This window comes from Lutjanus erythropterus, chromosome 6 (genome assembly GCF_056507025.1).
Source record: "Lutjanus erythropterus isolate fLutEry1 chromosome 6, fLutEry1.hap2, whole genome shotgun sequence".
Taxonomy (NCBI): Eukaryota; Metazoa; Chordata; class Actinopteri; order Lutjaniformes; family Lutjanidae; genus Lutjanus; species Lutjanus erythropterus.
The window spans coordinates 14,025,696-14,048,353 of NC_139322.1; the positions used below are offsets into that span (position 1 = coordinate 14,025,696).

General features: G+C 39.3%; 1 protein-coding gene across 2 annotated transcripts; it reads right to left on the bottom strand.

Moving 5' to 3' along the window:
• Nucleotides 1-3,878: 3,878 nt before the first annotated feature.
• LOC146324997 (transcription initiation factor TFIID subunit 4-like) lies at nt 3,879-22,594 on the bottom strand. Of its 2 annotated transcripts, none has more exons than XM_084720705.1 (16): nt 21,825-22,594; nt 20,875-21,660; nt 17,765-17,919; nt 16,659-16,778; nt 14,207-14,362; nt 13,917-14,039; nt 13,694-13,783; nt 11,502-11,744; nt 11,223-11,358; nt 10,654-10,771; nt 7,762-7,931; nt 7,537-7,667; nt 7,291-7,416; nt 7,028-7,084; nt 6,232-6,351; nt 3,879-6,125 (listed from the first exon to the last, which is right to left on the bottom strand). In XM_084720705.1, the coding sequence occupies exons 1-16, from the start codon at nt 22,090-22,092 to the stop codon at nt 5,958-5,960; spliced, it is 2,967 nt and encodes a 988-aa protein (XP_084576831.1). In that variant the 5' UTR covers nt 22,093-22,594; the 3' UTR covers nt 3,879-5,957. The 2 variants fall into 2 exon arrangements, with proteins under 2 accessions (XP_084576831.1, XP_084576829.1); XM_084720703.1 differs by having other exon boundaries at nt 10,654-10,774; nt 21,825-22,593.
• Between the last annotated feature and the right edge of the window lie 64 nt (nt 22,595-22,658).

Sequence of the window (22,658 nt, forward strand, 5' to 3'; positions counted from 1 at the left end):
GTTAGAATGATTGTGCTTTTAAAGTATCCAGATATTTAATACTTTAACATTAATTTCATTTTATTGATACTTTATTGTATGGTGATAATACATGAAAGCATATTTTCTGCTTAGATATAAAACCAGCATTGATTGGTACCAGTCTCCCCTGTCTGAGGTCTACAATAAAACACAAATGAAGCAGACTCTTCCTGTGTGTCAGTGTCTGATTCAACATCAACTTTTTGTGTGTGTGTGTGTGGGGGGGGGGGGTAAAGTATTTATCAATAGTCTTAGAATAGCACAGAAGTTCAGCAATGTACAGCTGTGGACAGCAAAATGTATTTTAGCCACCTAGAAATGGGCTCATATAAAAAAATATCAGTTTAAGTGTACACTATATTTAAAATATTTTCACTGTTTTATCCTCTTGTCAGACAGTGCTTTCTGACAGAAAGATTGCTGTTATACAAGCCAAATATCACTCTCCTGCTCAACTGTTTCTTTTTGCAAAAACAGCAGTTTTACCTTGTTGGTCCACCGCTGCCTTGACTGTGTTATTGTGTGACTTTGAATCTAAAGGATCTTTGATATTTTGTTGTTTTTGGAGGTCTCTGTTGACAAAAGTGGTAGTGTTTGCACCATAATAACCACAAAATATGATATAAAAAAAAAAATCAGCCAAATATAAACTCCTGCTTCATTTTAACTCTAAGGTACTACTCACTGCAACTTTGCCTGGAAAAATGTAAACACAGGCTCATTTCATCTGATTTCACCATTAAGAACAGTACAGTAACAGTCACAGAAAGTCTTAACTTATGTATGTATTATCATACAGAGGCATCAGTGGTAAATTGAGACTGTTTTTATAACCAGCTAAAAAGTTTTTGCAGTAGCTTTAAGCTGTTTTTTTTCTTTCTTTCTTTCTTTTTTTCCTCTTTTTTAAATTTTTTTTAATTTATTATTATTTTTTAGGGGAGCCATTTTGCTGCTGACTCTTAGCTTCCTACACTGGTCCTCCTGATGCGTCTCCAACCTGGGTTTGTGTTGACCATCTACTGCAGGTATAAAACAGTGACTATGGGTAAGAACCATATACATCCCCACTTCAAAAACTTCTCTTAAGCAAGAATGATTGTGAATTGTGTTGAAGTTCCAGATATTTACACCCCTAGGTAATTTCTATTTAATGATTAATTGTACAGTGATAGTGCATTTGTTTGGATATAAAACAGTACTGATTGGTGCCAGCCCTATACAATAAACCACAACTGCAGTGTCTGACTGCACATCCAGACAGGATGACCCACAGGAGACCCCTGTGGACAAAATCAGTAGTGTTGCCAGCACTAACCACAAAATATAATGTCAAAAATGAGATTATCTGAAGAAAAATGCCCTTCTACGTCCTTTTTAACTTGCCAGTGTACGACTTACTGTAACTTTGCCCGTGAAAATGAAAACGCAGGCTTGTTTCATCTGATTTTGAGGAGAATCTGACCCAGTGACGGGCAGAATAACTTCACAGAAAGAGACAAACTGATCTTGTTTGCTCATGTAGGTCATATAGAGACATCACTATTAAATTGATGCTGTTTCATAACAGTCAAAAACAGCTTTTACTACATTTAACCTTACAATAAGTTGTATGCTTGCTTTAAAATCAGATGTTTTTTCTTTCATGTTTTCCTCAAATTTAGTTTGACTCAGTCTGTGGTAAACAAGGTCAGTTTGAATTTCTTTTTCACTCTGTAGCACTAAAAGTTACATCATCAGAAATGATGTAGCATGAGACTAAGTACTGTAGCTGCATCTAAAAATAATAAGTAAAAGAAATCGATCTGTTGTGGAGAATGAATAGAGTTCAGCCCAACTGGTAGAAATATTTTTAATGTATACAAGAGAAAATAAGATTGCACTTCAGTTTATTCAACACTCACCTCCTTAGTTCTCTATCCTTCTATCAATCAATACTTCTCACTATTCAGAGGGATTCAAGCATTTAAACATGGTGGGTTGCAATCACATTTGAACAAACCACTAAACTCCAGTTAAATTATATTGATTTGACAATTTAGTTCTCCGGTGTTACAAACTTTGAACATAATCAGACAAGGCTTTCCATTATCCTCTTGCTTAACTTGTCATGTAAGGAGATGATAGGTAGATAGTCAGAACCAAATGATTAAAATCTTATTTATTATGGACAAAACATCCTTTGATCATGTTTCAAGGTTAGCAGGAAATTAATTCTTGGTGTACTGTCTTATCCAGCAGTAATGGGCTCCTAACTATTTGATTTTGAGGACTTGTCCTCATCATTCCCCTCTGCTGTGAAACCAAAAAAGTATCAGTATGATAAGCACAGAATATTAAAAACTGTTTTTATAGTACCATGTGCATACATTTTGGCAAATTATCCAGCCACTAAAGACCTTTGTAGTATAATTCGTATGTGATAAGGACATTTTGAAGAGCGTGCACAAAAGTTCTGTTAGAGATGATCATTTTAGGAATAAAAAATATGATTTTAATCAGAGCAGATAGTGAAGAATGAAATGCTTGGAATTATCAAGTTTCATGAGATGGTTCTTTTTAAAATCAAGATTTAATTCAATTCAGGCACACAGTGGCATTAAAGCTGTATGAGGGGCATGGGTGAAACCATTCCAAACCCTGGTTAAGAGAAAATTTAAAGTAGAACTACTACTGCACCTCTGTAATAAAAGCACAGAGAAGTATTAACTATTTAACCATTTAGAGGAACTCAGAAGCCAACTAACTCTCTGGCATATAGAGCAGCATGTACGACACTGCATCACATTTTCTCCATTGGAAGGACATCAGAGAGGACATGCAATTATGTTGTCTCCACTGGACGGTCATTCTAGACGGCACCATTATGTTTTCTTTGAATGTGCTCTCTACTGTTTTCAGTATCCCTGAGAGAATCCACCAGTGTGGCCACGTATTCATAATCTTTCAGAGTTTGCTAGGGTGGGTGATTTCTTTAAATTAATTACTCACTTCTAATGGAACAAGTGAAATGTTTGAAAAAAAAGTAAATAGTTTTGGATTTTCAGCTTACCAAAAAAATCTTAAAATACGTTTCAGTGAGAAAGGGACAATAAATATCTACCTCTCAGATATATTCTGTCAAATCTCATAGTAATGAAAAAGTAACCATCATAAAGGTACAAACTAGAAAATCTGGACAAATAATAAAGGGACAGGTCATATCTTTTTGACATACTTTACTAACTGGTAGTGAGACTGATGCAGACAGATGAAGATTTATCTTTGAGCTGTCAGATAGTGAGACAGAGTCGTAACATCAAATTGGATCGGTTAAACTTTAAATCAAAACACAGCACTTAAAGAAAGCGTTAACCAGCAACAGTAGCAGATATCTCCAGCATGTTTTTGCTTCTTTGTATATTTTGAAAGTGTTTTTGCTAAATAATACTGTCAATTACAGTGTGACAAGTCGCTATTAGTGATTCAGCTCAGTTCTTCAGATCAACCTCGGCAATTAATCAAATCAGTAATAAAACATGGTACTGTTCAGTATTTTTTCCAAACATCTTCAGAAATACCAGAATGTATTTAATATCCTATTTTAATATGCTTTATGACTGAGCTGCTCGCGTGATTGAGTCATTAAAAACAGTAGATAAAACAATTTTGCATCAAATCTAGATCAGTTATTGTTTTATCTCTATTTCGGCCCTTGTAAACACTCCACTTTAACTTTCTAACTTAATTCTACTTATTTGCTGTTGAAAAATATTGCTGACTGGTCAGAAAAAACTGGACAATGCCTGAGTAGAGACAGAGATGGTGGAGATGATGCTGCAATGACCAGACATACCACAATAATTACAACAGTCAAGATATTTGATGATTTTTTGTTTTAATAGAGATCATTCTCCTTCAATCCATTGTAAAATAGCAATTAAAAACTTTTTTTTAAATTCAGATATTTACATATAAACAAGTGGCTGTGCAAAATGTACAAGATATTGGCAAGAAAGCATTATTTGTCTTACTTCTCATATCTATCTCTACATATATGAAAAATAAGACAAACTTGCCCAATTAGAAGTTGTCAACTGATAAATCTACAAATAGCAAACCTATGTATGTACAGTAATAAAATTTGCCAATAAACATTCTTTCATAAAATGACAAAAGGTATAAAGATCAAAATTAGTATGTGCACTAAAAATATAAAAAGTTATAAAGTGGGTATGTTCATCTGATCGACTAGTTTTAGAAAACTGATCTGTCAAAGTGCTGTCCTTGCTCTGCATCTCACGCCCATGTTTACTCAACATGACCTCCATCATTCATAAATATAAAAATGTGGACATACAACTCATTAAAAAAAATGGTTTGATTCACTTAAATGACTGCAATCAATAACATGGTTGGGATTCTGTCATTCAAACTCCACTTTTTAAAAATTCTCATTATAGCACATGTGATCATGGACACTTTAGATTATCAAAGGGAAAATTTGGCACTTTTCATGTGGATGTCCAATCACTGTTGATAGTAAATGTACTCAATAAGCAATAAATTCCTTCATGTGTGCTCTACTGACCCAAGGAAACTGACCAAACTGACCAGCATCAGACCACACAGCATGCACTGACGAATTTGTCAGCTCAACTGACTACATTTCCCATGAACACTGACTGGACATCAACATAAAAAGTGCCAACTTTTCTCTTTGACAACCACTTGTCTCCTAATTATACCATACTAGTTTCTATTTCCTAAGTAACATCAGGCAGCCACCTCTGTCCATTCTTTTTTAAATGCTACAAAAAGCGACATTTTAGTGCTTAACCCATTATATCAAACATCCTGCTCAAAGATATTTTAGCCAAACTGTTCTTTGTGACATTACTAAAGAAACACCGAGCCAGGATTAGGACTTTTAGGACGTCTTTGTAACAGAAAATTCAGTTCTTAAAGTTAATTTTAGACTGGTGGAAAAAAAAAATCAAAGTGGTGTCCTTCAGACATGATCACTAAGGATGCATATGATTAAATGTGCTAGAATCTGAATAAAAAGTGGAATTTTGCTCATACATAGTGACCAGACTTCAAATACCAACACATGACATTTAAATAATCATTTTTGTTTCCAATCAAGCAAAGACAAAGAAATAAATCACACAACAAAACAATAAAAGCACACATCCTCCAAACCTGGAGAGAACGGATTTCATTTTTAAAAATGAATCTGATCAACACATTCTAATCCATATGGCTTAATTTGGTAAGAAGGCAACTCAGCAGATGACAAGACTAGTCAAGATTAGTCTCTGTAAAACAATCCACAGGCATTAAAACGGTGCTAAAATATAGTATAAATGTGTGATAGATTTAAATCTCTGTTAAAAACTTAAATAAACAGAGTGTACATGTTAACATGGTCAAGAAAATTAGCAATACTGCAGTTTTGTAAAGTCAGGCTGCTGCACCTGAATGTTGCACATTAATGTAAAATGAAACCACTTCACAGAGATTCGCTGCTACAACACAGACATCAATGAAATGACCCTGAAGAGGTTTTCAGATCTGAAGTGTTCGGTTTAGGTAAAGACATTTCTCTTGTGTGCAGCATGAGGCAGTGCATGAGTGAAGTGTGGTTGGGTGCAACTGGTCTCTGAAGAGCAAACCGAGCTGAGAGGCACGCTGAAATCAGGGCCAAGTTCCAATATTTGCTCCACCTCTCCGCTGGAAATACAAAAAGGCCTGTGCTTGAAGAGGCTTTTAAAAGCTGACGTCCTTTCAGTGTTCCAGATGATTCCTCTCCCCACGGTCTCTTCTCTTCCGACGTCTCATCATTCAGCGGTGGGTGATCAAAGAAAGTACCAGCAGAAAGGGTCTGAGCTCTGAGCTGACGGTCAGCTCTGCTTCCTGAATGCCACTGAGTGGAACTAGACATTTTAATGCAGGTGCTATTTGAGGAAGCCTTTATAGAGGAGCTGTGAGTGACTGGTCCCTCTTTCATTCTCCAGGCAGAAGAGCAGGTCCCTGAGGTTGACTCTGGTGATGCGCTGTCGCATAAACTGTCTGGAGCCTGCTGCACTGGAGCCTCCAGGCTGGGAGGGGCCCGACCCTGAGCCCTGGAGAGAAAACACAGTACGTCTCTTACAGGCCTTTCACTTGCAAATTTGAAATCATTCAAAATAAGCACAGCAGTTCTATGCCAAATGGTTCCGTATTCCTCACCTCTGCACTGGCACCCCTGACAGGAGAGTCCATTTTCCGTTTTTTCCTCGGGCCGATGGCTGCCAGCGCTGTTAGGTTGGCTTCCCTCTGTCTGATCTGAGCCAGCTCCTGCTGCTGCATCTGGAATACAAGCAGCAATACACAGATTAGTCTCACAGACCGACTCATCATACATCACCTCGGAGAAAACAATCAGATAGGCGGTGCTGCAACGACAAATCAATTAAGTCGATCGAAAGAAAATTAACTTCCAACTATTTTGATTATCAGTTAAGCATTTCAGTTATTTTTCAAGCAAAACTGTCAAACAGTCGTTGGTTCACAGCATCTTAATGAAGACTCTTTGGATTTTGGAGTGTTGGTTAGAAGACGCAATGGATGAGAGCAGCCATACGACATGTCCCACGACCACGCCCCCTTTGAGTGACAACAAGCACTCTAAATGCAGCCAGTCAGGGACGTGTGTCAGAGGCAAAAATTTCATCACAGGTTAGTAAATGATGTTGCTGCGTAAATGACGTGCTGATTGTGTCTGTAGATCAAAGTAAATAAGAAATAGGTGATGGTGTAAACAAATTTTTTACTGTAAAAAAATATGTCCCTACCATAAAACATCTGATTTTAGAATGAAGTTAAAATGAAGTGTCATTAACTCCTATTTCTTACATTTTTTCTATGTAGCGACACTGATCAGCAATACAGCTTTCTTATTTTATACGTTGTTTAATCAATGATGAAAATGATCAGTAATTGCTGTCCTACACACAGTCACTTATGTAACATACAGTATACTTACCTCTTTGGCCTTCTGTTTCAGTCTGAGCTGCTCAGGGTCCTCTTGCCGTGACCGAGACTGTGATAGAGGACATTTTAATATTTCAGGATGGACATATTCAATTTATTCAAGGGTTTTATTCATTCATTCACTCAGTCATGACAGCAGAGGAAATGTATACTAATGACGCTGACCCAAGATAACTCACTTGTCTGAACAACTGAGACAGTGTGTGGGTTTGTTCCTGTCAATGATAAAATGAGTTCTTGTTTATACGTTGTTACCTTGGCAGCCTTCAAGAGAATCTCTCTCTCCTGCTCTTCCTTCCTTTGCTTCTCCATCTGATCCAGCTGCTCAAAGAATTTCAGCTGTGCTCGCACATCGCCAACCTGCTCATACCGCTCGTCTTCCTGAAAGACGAATGAAGCAAGACATTGACAGGAAGGACAGAAAGGTGCAACAGGAGGAACTAAAACAGAGGAAATGGCAACGGGTATCGCCAGCTTTCAAAATACTGTACATATAATCACCTTGAGGGTTATGTTCTTCTGCTGTGCCACTTGTGTCACTTTTTCCAGCAGGTTTTGCAGTCGCTGCTGTGTGGCGTGGGAGATGTAGTTGATTACATCCGCACCCAACTCACTGACACCAAACTTCTTCCCTGTCGCAGCAGGAGGAGTGAGGATAAAGATTTAGACAGTGAGTGAGACAGTGTCAGCGTGCTGCACATTTTCTCTCGAGCTCATGTGTCTCACCGATCTCCAGAGCTCTCCGGGTGAGTAAAGAGGTGGAGAGGAAGGTTTCGTCCTTACAGGAACGAGTCACCGTGCCAACAAGCTCAGAGTTGGTTGCTAAGATACGGGCACTCTCCTCCGACAAGTTGACTCCTGCCATGGAGGCCACATCATTGATATCATCATCATCCCTGGATGAAATAGAAAGGGAATAAAGTGAGATCTCTTTTGTGCGTTTATACAACATAATCTTGATTGTTTCATTTAGATGCAGTTGTCTTTTATAGCTGGAAAAAATTCCCAAACAGCTAGAAAAATGTAAATACAAAGATATTTCATCATGAACCGTAATTACTGAGTCTGAGTGCACTACTGCACTTATAAAACATTATGTGCAAAAAGACACTGTGGCAGACCAGGGACATTAATGGGACAGTTCAGGGTTTTTGAAGTGGGTTACATGAGGCACTTATCCATAATTAGTGTATTACCTCAAGTAGATGCCAGTTGGCACACCCCCATGCCCCCGTTTTACCTTGCAGAACACAAGAGTTGCTGATTCTACACTGCCTTAACTGGTTAGTTTGTTTGTGTTATCGTGCGACTTTAGTGAATCCAATCTAAGCTTTTAAAACACAAAGGTCACACGACACCAAAGAACTAACCAATCACAGCAGCCGTAGACCAGCAACTCCTGTGTTCTGCGAGGCAAGACTACTTTTGTCAAAGGAGCCTGGTGACCTTTGGAGAGATTGATACAACTGCTTCAGTTTTGTGTTGATACAGCTCTCTGGCGGCAAGGTCAAGTGATGAAAATATTCTAAATATAGCGCACACTGAAACTGATTCATTTTTTTAGGTGGCTAAAAGGTAGCTTCCTACACCAGTACTCCTGTCTGCCTCTCCAAATGGGGGGTGTGTCAGCTGTAGGTGCAGCATCTACTGTACATAATACACTGACTATGGATAAGAACCTCACACAACCCCACTTCAAAAAATCCAAATTATCCCTTTAAGATGAATGCAAAGAAAGCAACAGACTATGTCAAGACTAAAACATATGCTTTAAGAATTACTTGGAAGATGCTAGAATCACCTAAAATGTGTGCTCAGAGTGTCTTTAAAGTGCAACATATTTGTCACAATGCATGTTTAAGTCTCTTCTTCCCCAATTTTCAGTTTGTAAAGAACAAAATGTCCACAACAATCATCTGGTAAGGGGAGGAATTGAAAGGATGCATCTTTTAGACAGTCACAGCATTATTACTCTACTTCCCAATCTATCCGAACACACAATACAGATGTTTTCAAACAATTTAAAAAAAAAACATTTTGTGAGACAACTCATCATACATGCTGCCTGATGCAGAAGGCAGAACAGAAATGCATGGGCCTCTCAATCGTATTACTATTTTATGCTCGTAAATTTGTTTCACATCATAAACTGGTCTATTAGTTACACTTGTATGGTCTAATGCAATCCAATACAATAGCCCTGTAATAAATCCTGTCTGCTGCTGTCTGTAAGCCACATCGCCTCAAGGTGACATTAAAGCTGTACTCTATCTTTGTAAATGCAGATAAATGTTTTTGTTGACATTGTGTCAGGTGAGGTGTAACTACCATGATATATTACGCACGACCACTTATGCTTATTAGGGTCATTAATTAAGATAATTACTGCATTAATTAGCAAATGTGTTAACTGATTTATCATTAAATAACACAGGGGTGGTAAATATCTCCCAAAGAGAGACTTCTCCACTACAATGGTCCTAAACCGTCACCACAGCGACTTTGTCATAAGATCCTATAACCTCTATTACCAGAAAATTTTTCCACATCATGAAAATTTCAGGAGCAAAGTGCACCAAAACATAACAGAATCATCTATTATGTGGAGGTATTTGTGTTTGGCAGTTTGTATTTTGCTACTATCAGGGTTTCTCCACCTTTTCTCAAGATTCAAGCACTATTTTCAAGGTGAATTTTCAAGCTTTTCCAGCACCAAGACCTACATATTTATATGCTCAAAATGATTATTTCATTTCTTCATTACATACAATTATATTAGAGCTGCTCAATTATTAATTGTAGATTAAATTAATCAGCAACTATTTTGATTATAAATTGTCATTTTTCAATAAAAAAAAAGTCGAAATTATCTGATTTCAGCTTCTTAAATGTGATTATTTTCTGGTTTCTATACTCCTCTCTGACAGTCAACTCAGTATCTTTAGATTGTGGACAAAAAAAGATGTTAGACAATGTCATCTTGGGCTTTGGGAAACTGTACGACATTTTTCACATTTTATAGACCAAATAACTAATCAATTAATGGAGAATGTGATTGACAGATTAATCAATGATGAAAATTATCGTTCAAGAAAAGACTCTAAATATAGGACTAACCACACATGGACTTATTTTTCAAGTGACAAGATTGTGACAGGATTAATTAATCAATTAATTGGACAAAACAAGACATTTGAGGACATCATCTTGGGCTTTGGACATTTTAGGGACCAAACAATTTCAATAAATTCATCAAGATGATCAACAAATTAATCACTAATGAAAATATATTTTTTGCTATCATTTTATCGCCAAGGCCTCCAGAAAATAGTGACCAAAAAGTTGATTAATTTTCTGTTGTTCAACTAAATGATTAAACATCTAATTCTTTCAGCTCTAAAATACACGCAAATAACTTTTGAAATTGATGTTTAAATAAAAAAAAAGTAGGTTTACATGTCTTTGCAAACAGCTGACAGCATCAAATATCAAAACTCTCAGAGGCTTTTCAGAATGTAAAATATTAATAAGGACCTTAAAAACTTGGAATGCCGACTATCTCAAGACTAGTGTTTAAAAGACACTGATGATATATGTATATGTGGATGTGTCACAGACCTGAAGGTTCCCCCTCCTGCTTCCTTTAGCTTGTTCTTCTGAGCAGCAGCAGCAGCAGCAAGAGGAGCTTGACTGACTACTTGTATTCCTTTGACCCCTGGAGCCAATGTCTGTTTCACTGCTGGAATTAAACACAAAGAGACCATTTCAGATTTTTGCTGCTAACTGATTGGAATCAATTGTATATTGTTGTTATTGTTGCACTTTGATGTGAATCTAATTTCTAATTGTTTTAGAATCAAATTTGCATAGTATAAAGCATTTACAGTCAGTATCCACAAGGTGGCAGCAATTTCATACTGTACACTGTAAATGAGTGCAAGACAAAATACAGACTCAGAGGGAAATAATGTATTACTGTGTTTTTCTAGGACCTTATTCGATCCATTTGTTCAGCATGAGTCTGTGAACAGATGCCCATTAGATATTCTATGTGTCAAATAAAGAAAATGACAACATTCAGAGCATTAGTCGTGATTTAACATGCCTACTGACTGACGGGTAACTGCATTTTCGGTTCTCCATGTTGAAGAAATAAAAAGACGTGTGAGTGACAGTTGAAAACACACCTGTCTGCAGCTGTTTGACCACCTGCGGCTGGCCCACAATGATGCGACTATGAGACTGTCCTCTGAGTGTTACCATGGGAGACTGAGCCAGCGTCACCTGCGGCCTCGTCATTGTCCCCTGTTGCTGGGGCACAATCTGCGCACATTCACAGACAAAGTAGGAGAATAAAAGCGCAGACAAGAATAGAAGAATAAACTCCTACAGGCAAAACTTCACCTTTTATGTGCATGCCAACGAGTTAATATAGAGGTTATAATTCCCACTAGCAGCAAAATTACCAGTCCAGGTTTATTGTGAGGAGCCTGAGTGAGGCTGATGACTGTGGTTTTGGTCGCGGCACTGCTGGTAGCTGTCGTGGCTGCAGTGGAGAGCGGAGGTCGCAGCACCACAGCAGTGAGGGCCGTGGATGCTGCTGTTGCTGTTGCTGCTGCTGCTGCTGGAGTGCTGGACTGAGGGAGCAGGCTCTGCTGGATGAAGGCCTCTGAGTCTGGAGTCATCTGACGCAGTGCTGGGAGGCTTCTCTGAAGGCAGATAGCGGACAGAAAGAGTGATCATATGTTCAGTTTGATAAAAATCACTTCTTGCACAGGATGGATTTGGTTATTAGGTACATCTAATGGGAAGTTTCTGAAGACTTTTTAGTTTTTGCCTTGTTTTCACATTTTTAAATTTCCAGCTAGTCAACATCCCACTGAGAAAACACTGCAAGAGCTATTTGTAATTATGACTAACAGTATTTCCCACTGCAGACCAATCAACCAAGGCACTAATGAATATGTCTTTATATTTATTCTGATTATGATTAAACAGATTTAATGATGTGATTATCAAAAAGTAAAAAAGATAGTTGCAATGTGTTTCAAAAAAGTTGAGACAGGGCAACACAATACTGGGAAATTTATGGAATGATCAAGAAGCATTCAACAGGTAAAAAATAAATAAATGACAAGAAAATTATCTCCACCAGGGGTAAGCCTGGAAAGGATTATGCAATCGCTTGCATGAGTGTTTGTGTGCATGCCTGGGTGATCAACAGACCTGCAGCTTGTCTGCAGCTAATCTGAAATACTACTGGATTGATCAGTCTAATTCTTTTGTGCACATTCATGACTGTATGCTGACGGACCTCTATAATCCACAATTTTTGAAAAACCTTAAAGTTTTTTTTGTCTCTACGCTGACGACAGCCGTGGCCGCAGGCATTATGTTTTCAGGTCATCCTAGTCTTGTGAATCTGATATCCCAACACCTTGGGGGAATTTCTTCAAACTTGGTACATATGTTCACTTGAACTCAAGGATAAACTGATTAGATTTTGGTGGTCAAATGTCAAGGTTCACAGTGACCTCACTGAACACATTTTTGGACATAACTCAAGAATTCATATTCTGATTACTGCAGAGTAGCACCAATGTTTGTACACTTACTTTGAAAGAATGTAAAAAGTAAAGAGGAATAGAGGCAAGCCGCAGCATTATGCTGCACACAACACTCAGGCCAGACAATGCCTCTATGAAACCTCTGCATGCCCACTGGTGCCTCAGAAGCATTTCAGAAACAGATTGAGCATGCCGGTGTTACACAACTTAAATGCATAAATCTTGTGTTTGATGCAGGATAACACACCCGTTGTCTAACCCATTCATACCGCACTGCTGTCAAAGGTCAGTTCACTGGTCTTAACTGTTTAAACATGTCCTAGTTCTGCAACTATAGTTCTAAGTACTACTAAAACACACAATTATACTGGTCTCTGTGTAAATGTGCTGGCTAACTGAACTTGTGGACTCAGAAGGAGGAGAAATCATGTGATTTTGCAAAATTTTAACTATTTGGTCATCTTATGAAAAGTAAATCTGCACTATAATGATGAGTGATGATGATTTGACATGAGAAAGAACAGATTATGTGGCTAAGAGGGCCAGAAGTCTGCAATGCTTGCAATAGGATTATAGGAAACCCATACAAATTTAAAGGACCAGTGTGTAGGATTTAGTGGTGTCTAGTGGTGAGGTTGTAGAATGCAAAAAAACAAATACTGCTCACCTCACCCCTTCCAAAAAAGGAGAAACTATGTTGGCCGTGAAACTTGCGAAAGGCCTTTTCTAGAGCAGATGTTTGGTTTGACTGTTCTGAGCTACTGTAGAAACATGGTGGCCTCTGTGGAAGAGGACCTACGCCCCAAACACCAATCACATGCTGCAGTCAAAGACCACTTGTGATTGTTGACTAAGAGCAAAACCTTTTTTTTCTAGATGCGGGCACAAAATGGGTCAAATGCAGGTATTGTTTGACAGGAGAAGTTTCAATACTGCGTGGGATATTTTGGTCGATATGTTAAAGGAATTCAATGCTAATACCCAGCCCTACTTTCTGCCATATTCTACAAACAGATCCCCCTAAATATCAAAATATCAAATCTTCATCACCCATTATATCTGAATATGTGCTGGTGTGTCACTGATCTCACCTTTAGGAAAGGCACAAGGTATGGCTGCGGTGAGGAGTTGAGTTCCCGGTATAACCTACTGGTGAAATCTTCAGGCTCTATCTTGGCTTCCTGTTGCACATTAACACAGAGAATGGATCAGAACAACAAACAGAGAAACAGAGTTCAAGTTTTAGCACAGAAATGTTAAGAGAGAAATGAAGGATATGATGGAAAAAAGAAAAAGAAGAGGAGAGAAATTTACCAGCAGGTTCTTGACCAGCTCCTTGACGTTGGCTGTTGTCTCAGAGGACTGTTTTCCACTGGATGCCAACTTGATCAATGTGGACAGAAAGTTTCGACACTTTTTCACGTACTCTAGTGTCTCCTGCAAGCACATCCACAGAAGATGATATGTTTTATCAAATATTTACATCAGGCTTACAGTAGAAAAGTGAAACTGAACACAATAATACTAATAAAATTAGTAAGTATCTAGTTAGCTTTGAGAGATTACAAAGGCAAAAGCATTCAAGGTTAGTAGTTCTCTCTTACAGCTGTGACAGCCGTTGGAGTGACAGGGGTCCCAGTGGCGCCAAGGGGCCCTACCCTCTGTGTAACTGCTGTGGCTGCAGATCCGGGCTGCACTGTGGTGGGCGTTCCTAGCGGCTGTCCCGGGGTGGCGGCAGTTCCTCCCAGCATGATGGTGTTCTATATAAGTCAGTGAATACACAGTCATGAGATGAGACTCAGGAAAATGACAAGGTCAGAATAACAGTTTTGACATGTCTGTTCCCAGAGCGCACTGCATTCAGCTTTACTAGGACATAATACATTTTTTTTCCTGCAAGCTTCAGTTTTTCAGGAAAGACTTGTTAGATATTGTATGTTTTCTGTCACAAACCACTAAGTGATATTAATACACTATGTGTGCAATATGAAAGTCTTGGGACTTTAAAGTCATAGTTCAGATTATTTGAAGAGGGTTTGGATGAGGAACTTATTGAAAGTCGGTGTATTACTTACAGTAGATGGAGGTCAGCACTAAGCTGAGCAATGAACTGCTGTGGACAGGGTCAGCAAAATGCATTTCACCCACTTAAAGAAGGTGCATGCACGCACGCACACACACACACATACTCTACACTTAGAAAATTTTCACCACTTCCCCTTGCTGTCAGACACCCTTGTCCGATGGCAAACAGCAGTTGTTTAAGCCAAATATTACTCTCTCAAAAGCAATCAGACTCATGTAGGAAAATCAGCAATTTTACCTGGTAGAGCATGGGAGTTGCTGGATTCATCTCTTAGTTTGTTATGTCTTTGATCTTTGAAAAGGTTAGTTCAGATTCAACAAAGTCACACAACAACAAAAACAAGCTAAGAGATCAATGCAGCAGTAGTCCAGCAACTCCAATGTTCTGTGAGGTAATGCACGGCCTATCAAGTCCGGTTGGTTTGGGTAAAGTAATATTGGGTTTATGTAATGGCGGCATTGCATTAGAAAAGGTTGTCTGACAGCAAGGTAATGCAGTAAAAAAAATCTAAACAGTGTACAATTAAACTGATACTGATTTTTTTTTAGGTTATTAAAATTTGTTCTTCTGCTGACCCTGTCAACAGCAGTTCAATGCTTAGCTTCTGACCCTGGTACTTCTGCTGCTTCTCCAAACTGGGAACAAGCCGACTTACATCTTTTGTAGTTTTGTATTGTTGAGCACCTCATACAACCCAACTTCTTAAAAGATCCATACTATCCCTTTAACAATTCTCTATCATAAATTTCAACACAGGAACATGATGAGCAAAACAGAAAATGAAAACCTGTTCATGTTAGTTGTAAATGTATAAACCTTTATGGGAAACGCCACGGCAACCTGAGGAAAATCCAAGCTCACCAGAAAGACTAACACAACCAGCAAGGTTTTCAAAGTGTGCAAACAAACAGGCCACCCAGAGAGAATACACAGAAATGAAAACAAATGTGCTGGCCTCGATACAAAAACCCATCCTTTCATTGCACAGTTATCAAGCAAAACAGGATAACAATAAAACCTATGAAACAGGCTCTGGGCAGGTTTTTATCTAGCATTTCAGAGTAGGAAATCAATCCTAACTGGTCTGAAAGAGACGCATTTAGCTCTGGTTTAGGCAGGACTAAAAGCCCTACATTAACTTTCTCATTCTAGGAAATCGCTCCTCTCTTCTCCAGGAGAACTACAGAGCTGTTCTCAGCAGGTGGATAAACATGTGGAAATGTGAAGAACGATTCATTTCAACTAATAACAAGCATCCTCACACACATGGATTCAAACTTCTTGTGAATGATTTTGTTTATTTTCTGGATAATTCCTATTTTTACACAAAGAGTGAAGCAACATTTGTGGGGCTACATGTGTGAGGTTAGTGGATGCAGGAACAAGGTCCTGAGTGAAAAACGGATTTTAGGAAAAGTGGAACAGCTTGACCAGTTAGGTTCTGATGAGGTCATGGAGGCTGCATTTAATGTCTAGAGTGATGTGGGCAGGAGAGAGAAGGGGGACAATTATGATGTTGATGCAACTGATGTCAGCAGTCTCTCTGAGTCACTGCAGATGCGGCATCAGCTGTGCACTGATTTCAGAAATGACTGGTAAAATTTTTGAGTGGGAGGTAGAAATTATTTACCTGTCAGAGCTGCTGGTGGGGAAAAAAACATATTTTCAGACCCCATGTCTTTAAGCTAAACTCATTGCTCTTAAAATGTGACTTGCCGCAAATCAAAACTTTGTTTTATACAGAGTCAAGGATTTGCTTTAACTTGATCGTGCAATAGTTACAGCATGTTTAGTGTCAGCACAAACCAGATTTAATGTAACGGAACTGGGTCTTTACGATCAGTTATCTTTCTCTGAGGTGAACGACCCTCACGGATTGACTTGATAACTTTAAATGGTATTTAGTGCTTGTTAACTTTATACCCTGCACATGGAATTAAATGCCCAAAAGGGATGTGAGGTGGAGTTACCTGCAGTACAGGAGGCCTCTGCAGCGTGGTGGTGGCTGTCACAGTGGTCTGGACTGTGGAACCCTGTTTAATAATGGTGGTGGGGGTAACTGGACGAGCCAGCAGTGATGCGCCTGGAGCCTGCAGAACAGCAGGGCATATGATGTTAGTTTTTCACTCACAATTCTCCATTTTAACGGTTTCTTTGATCCTCACTTATTTCAAAGTTGGATGCAAAACTGCACACAAGCTAAATGAAATCAAATGTCATTTGCATCCAGACATGTTAATCCAGATAAGGAAAAAGTGGCACAATATATTTTGTATGAAAAAAGGAATAACTACGTGTTTTATATTTTCCAAATTTACAAGAGTAAGTATTAAGCATATGTCATAGAAAGCATTTCACAAAACTGACAAAAATGGCGCTGATTTGCCACCACCTCAAATGACAAATGTGCAGATTTTTCTCTGGAGGACAGAGATCAGATCTTAATGAGGATAATTAGAATGCATTAAAAATACCAAGTGAAAATGCATAGGCAACATCAGATCATTTATTATCTGGATAACTTATCCGGATTCAGAACCCATTTATTAATACACATTTAGTAATTTAACTGGTCATTTGCCATGCAAGCAGGGTGCGCATGTGAAATCTAAATATAATTAAATCAGACTGCATTATAAAATCTACTGATTGACTAGAGTGGTTCTCTTTACAATTTGTCACATTAAAACACATTTTGTTAGTTTTCATTTCCATTTTTCTCTCTCTATACAAATCCTGACACCTAAACTCATCGACCAATATCATGTAAAGATCCAGTGATTTTTGGATGCCTTTTGTCAGTTTAAAATTGTGGGAATGGATTCCCACAAGGTTGAACTGATTGAGATCATCCTTCTGTGTGGAATGTAATAGGAGGCTGTGACTTACACCTAGCTTCTTAACTATAAGTGAGGATTTTTATATGCCAGCATTCTTCTTAAAGCTTGTGTTGATTTTAAAAATACTATCCACGTAAATACTGATCCAGTTTATTAGATCTGTGCCTCACTACTGAACGTGAATGAGTCACATTTTCTGTGTGCCACTGTGCTCATGTGTCCAGTAGTCCTGGTACCTGTAGAGAGGTGATCTGGACAGGTGGAGTGCTGGTGGGGGCTGCAGGTCGTGGTGTCATGGCACTTTGGGACTGCGACTGAGCCTGCATCTGAGCCAGGGTCTGCTGGTGAATCATCAGCAGCTGCCCGCTCTCACTGCGAACCAAGACCATGCCTGCAAGACGCAGATGTCGGGGGTGGGTTAAGATATCAAAGGTCAGGGCATTTCTGTCCTGATCAGTCTCACCAACACACTGTATGTATGCATGGAGTCTCTGCCATGAATTACTCTATAGATCTATTTCACACCAGCTTGGAGGTCTATATTCAGAGAGTTCAAGCTAGTAAGCAACTGGTCAGACCAAAATGAGGACAAACATGTTGTCATAAATCAAAAACATTTAAGGCCACAACACAACATGTAATTAGATGTTGTAAGCATCCACCACAGTACAAAAACAAAATAAAACTTTTTTTCTCCCAGCTGATACTTTATTTTGGGCAAGTGTGTTACTATGCACAGGAGCCTGATGGCATGACCTGCCCATTCCTCATCAAACAGGTGACAGCCTGTGTGATAAGTGACGGCACTCCAGTACACAGTAATACAAAGTAGTACAAAGTTACAGAGAGGCTGGACAGGAGAATTAAAGGACCAGTGTGTAGGATTTAGTGGCATCTAGCAGTGGGCTTTCAGATAGCTGACACCTTGTCTTACTCTGTCCTTTAAAGTGTTGTAGGAAAACCTACAGTGACCACTAAACTCAAAACATGGTGGTGCGACTCCGAATGAATGAATTACATATATGGTGTTTTATCATTTTAAAAGATAGTTTAAAAGACAATAAAGATATATATTTTGTTGTTGAAAACACATCTTTTCAAGACTATACTTTGTCAGATTCTTTGAAAAACTACAAACATTTTTTAAATGTGTTGGATAAATTAGTCATTTATAACAAAGCAAACTTTGCAACCTTTTCAAATCTTCAGTCAGTTTTAAGCACTGACTTAATGTAGGGCTTTGTGAAATCAGTGTTATTCCAGTTCCTCGTCAAAAAAAAAAAAAACGACACTTGGCTGCCGACCCCCATAAAAAAAATACTTGCCACTGAGCCCATCAACTTTTCTGTGAGAAGCTCTGAAAACTCTGTAAATCTTTACACACTGGACATTTAAGCAGCAAAAGCAAAAACGTTCTGTGCTCTGTTGGAGGTAGGTACATCTTATTAAATGGTGTGGCTTGTTAAATTACCCTGCCTGGCTGTAGCTTATTTTGGTCTGTCCAGTCGCTCTTTGACTGGGGTAGCTCTAAAGGGTTCAAGAAGTAAAACTCCAGCAAACCTTGATGAAGGCCACAAGCAAAAATGCGCTGGTCTGAGAATAAAGTTGTTTTTTATTCTAAAAGTGTTGCTGGAGTTTTACCTCTTGAGCCTGTCTCCCTTCTTCACCTGCACCTTAGAAGTAGGTGAACTTTAGCCAGAACTCCTTACTCTGCTTCAGGGATATCTGTGAACACATGGCTCCCAACCAGACATAATTCATGCATTTATATTACTATATTTGATTTAACTCATACTGTCCTATGCCAAAGAAAATCTTAAATTATTCCATTAATAGTCACTGGGGGTAGAATCAAAAACTGCCGGTGCAACCAGGAAGTGATATCTGAGGTCAGAGACAAACAGTCTAACAATTAGCCTTTGCAAACACATTGCCTGGTGGAGATACACAGTAAATAGCTGTTGATATGAGAACAGTTTGTTTCTGTCTCTGATAAGACAAAGCAATAAGAATCAATAGATTGCTACAGAATGCTGGTTTGATAAACATTTGGAGGAATAAATTGGCTGACTGCCTTCAAGGCTTTTAATCTGTTAGGCAATTTGGCCACCTCTCATCTATTGTTTGTGGCCTAAAAAGACAATCAATTCTGTGTCCTCATGTCTCACTACAGTATGTCTGAAACAATCTCTCACCTGTTTGTGCAAAGGGCTGGACAATATATCCATATTATATCAATATTGTGATAAGAGACGATATATTGTTTTAGATTTTGGATATTGTTATATCGTGATATGGTATAATTGTTGTCTTTTCCAGGTTTTAAAGGCTGCATTGCAGTAAAGTGATGTAATTTTTTTAAACAAGTTTTGTTTAGTCACAGTGACCTTTAACCTCCAAATTCAGATCAATTCATTCATGAGAACAAGTGGACGGTCGGTTACTACAACCTCGACCACTGAACTTTGACCAGCAAAATCTCCTCAGTTCATTCTTGAGACCAAGTGAAAATTTGTGTTTGGAGAAATTCTGTCAAGTCTTTCTTGAGAAGGTGTTCACAAGAATGGGACGGTAGGATGCATGGATTGACGGATGGACATGTGGACTGACGTATGGACAGACGGTCATACAGACAACCCAAAAACACAATGCCTCTAGTCACGGCTGCAGAGGCGTAAAAATTCAGATATCAACATATCAGCTGATATACTTTAGATATATATAGAGCAATATGGTTGTGATAGACCAATATCAGGCAAATAATATGGATTGACTGATATATCTGGTAGGACTGCAACTAACTATTATTTTCGTTGTTGATTAATCTGTTGATTATTTTCTTGATTAATCAATTAGTTGTTTGGTCTTTAAAATGTCTCTGGTTTTAAAATGATTTTCCCAAATTAGCATCCTCAAATTTCTGCTTTGTTCAAAATCAAGAGATATTCAGTTTACTGTCACAGAGAAGTAAAGAAACCAGAAAATATTCACATTTTTGAAGGTTGAATGAAAGAATTTTCACTTATTTTTTAAATGACTCAAAACGATTATTATCAAAATAGTTGGCAATTAATTTAATAGTCGATTATTCAATTGATTGTTGTAGCTCTAAACTATATAGTCGTGGACATGTCGATGTGAAATGTTGTTTATATCGTCCAGCCCTATTCACACAAGGACAGGTAAGAAACGTGTACAGATAAACAAAGGTGCGTTCACGGTCGATAGCAACAAGTTTCTGACAGTTACTGCAGCTTGACACAGCCTCAAGAGGAAACACTCCTTCACATCTAACTAAGAGAAAACTTCCAGAAGCTACTTAACTGTTAACTTTACAGTAAGTTACCTGGAGGGAGCTGGATGTTTTGGATGTTTGGGGCGTTTTGCTGAGGCTGAGTGAGTCGAGGGGCCAGCACCTGTGGAGCAATAGCTCGTATTCCACCGGGAGGAGTGGCGGCGATTGCAGACGGTACAGAAGTCCTCAAGTTTTGCAAAACAGTCGGGCTCCTCATGGTCGCTGTTGTCCCTGTAGCGACAGTCGAAGCCACGACGTGTCCACCAGTCTGAATAATAGTTTTCGTGGAGTCGAGTTTGTTGACAAGAGAGCCAGCCGTGCTGGTGACACTGACGGCTGCAGATGTTAAAACTGTCGTCGGGTTGCCTCCGCTTTGTGAGGTGACAGTTGGAGTTTGCATAGGTGGCCTCACAAGCGTGACAGTGGGTACAGTTTTCACAGAGGGCTGAGAGGAAATCACAGCACTAGAAGTAGAAGAAGTTCTGATAATAGTACTGGCAGGTGCAGACAAAACTGCCGCGCTGCCTTTGCTCACAGACACGGGTCCATTGTTGACAAGCGTGACAGCGCCGGGCTGTGAGCTGTTGCCGCTGCTGTCAGGAATATGACAGTTCATAACCACGGTACTTCCATTCAAAGTTTGAACAACGGCCGTTCCAGGTTTCCCGACCCCAGATGTTGCATCTGACAAAACCGCAACGACTCCGCTAGCTGTCCCCGGCTTACACTGACTCTGAGCGACTGTCACGCTCGGTCCCGCAGCCGATGTTGTGGTCCCGACTGCTCCATCCATGCTTGAATCGTGGGACCCCGTACTGTTAATGACACCTCCTGTCCCTACAGCAGCGGAAACACATGAAAACAAGGGGGGGTGTCGAAGAACTCTCCGATTCGCATTAGTTTCGGGACACACACAAGTGAAGCCAAGTTATCTACTATCAGTTGAACAACGTGACCAAAATTAGCTAATGTTAGCTAACCGGAGTGGGCAGCTATCTTACCTGCTTTAGCAAGCTCTTGTTGTGAAAGTCCCATTTTGCTGCCCTGAACATTTGAATTACTATCTACAGCTGAGTTACCGGCGTACTTTGCTGCGGACTGACTCCTGGCTGGTGTGTTGGCGCGATCTGATCCTATAAGCTCAGACTCCAGAGATCCGACTATATCACTAACTACTTTTTCGTCCACCTCTGTGTTGAAGAAAACATCATCCAGCAAATCGGAGCCCGCCGCCATCTTTGCCCAGCTACGCTCGTTCGTGAGACGCATGCGCCGATTGGATGCACTCTGAGTGACGCGGCCTCGCCGGGCGCCGTGATTGGCTCCTCGAGGAAAATAAAGGTTGGAACAAATGGTTGGGAGCTGCAGTGTTGAGTGTCAGCGCTGTCTGGCAGTTCCTCTGGAAAACAACGATACCGCTCGCAGAGCTGTTCCTGGTGGGACTTTCTTATGTCGAGGAGACTCTCGGAAAGAGTGTCTGTGTTGTGCAACATGTCCTGGCAAATTCACTAAGAGTATCGAAGCATTTTATGCCCATTTGACTTTACCGTAGACGACTCAAAATGGCTGCGTTGTTGCTATTTTTCCAAGAGACCCGCAGCAGCTGCCTCGGCGCTCTCAGACAGAGAGCAGTCTGGATGTCAAACTCTTTGCTCAGGCTTCTTGACGCCACAGGCGCGCATTATCTGTGGCAACTTCTTTGAAATGTCAGAGAAATACTGTCAAAATAATTGTTAGCACAACATCACACACTCTGTCCAAATAAATGTTAAATAGCAGATAAAATGATTCAGAAATGAAAAGTTCAGCACATGCACTGCTGAATTAGAGGTTGT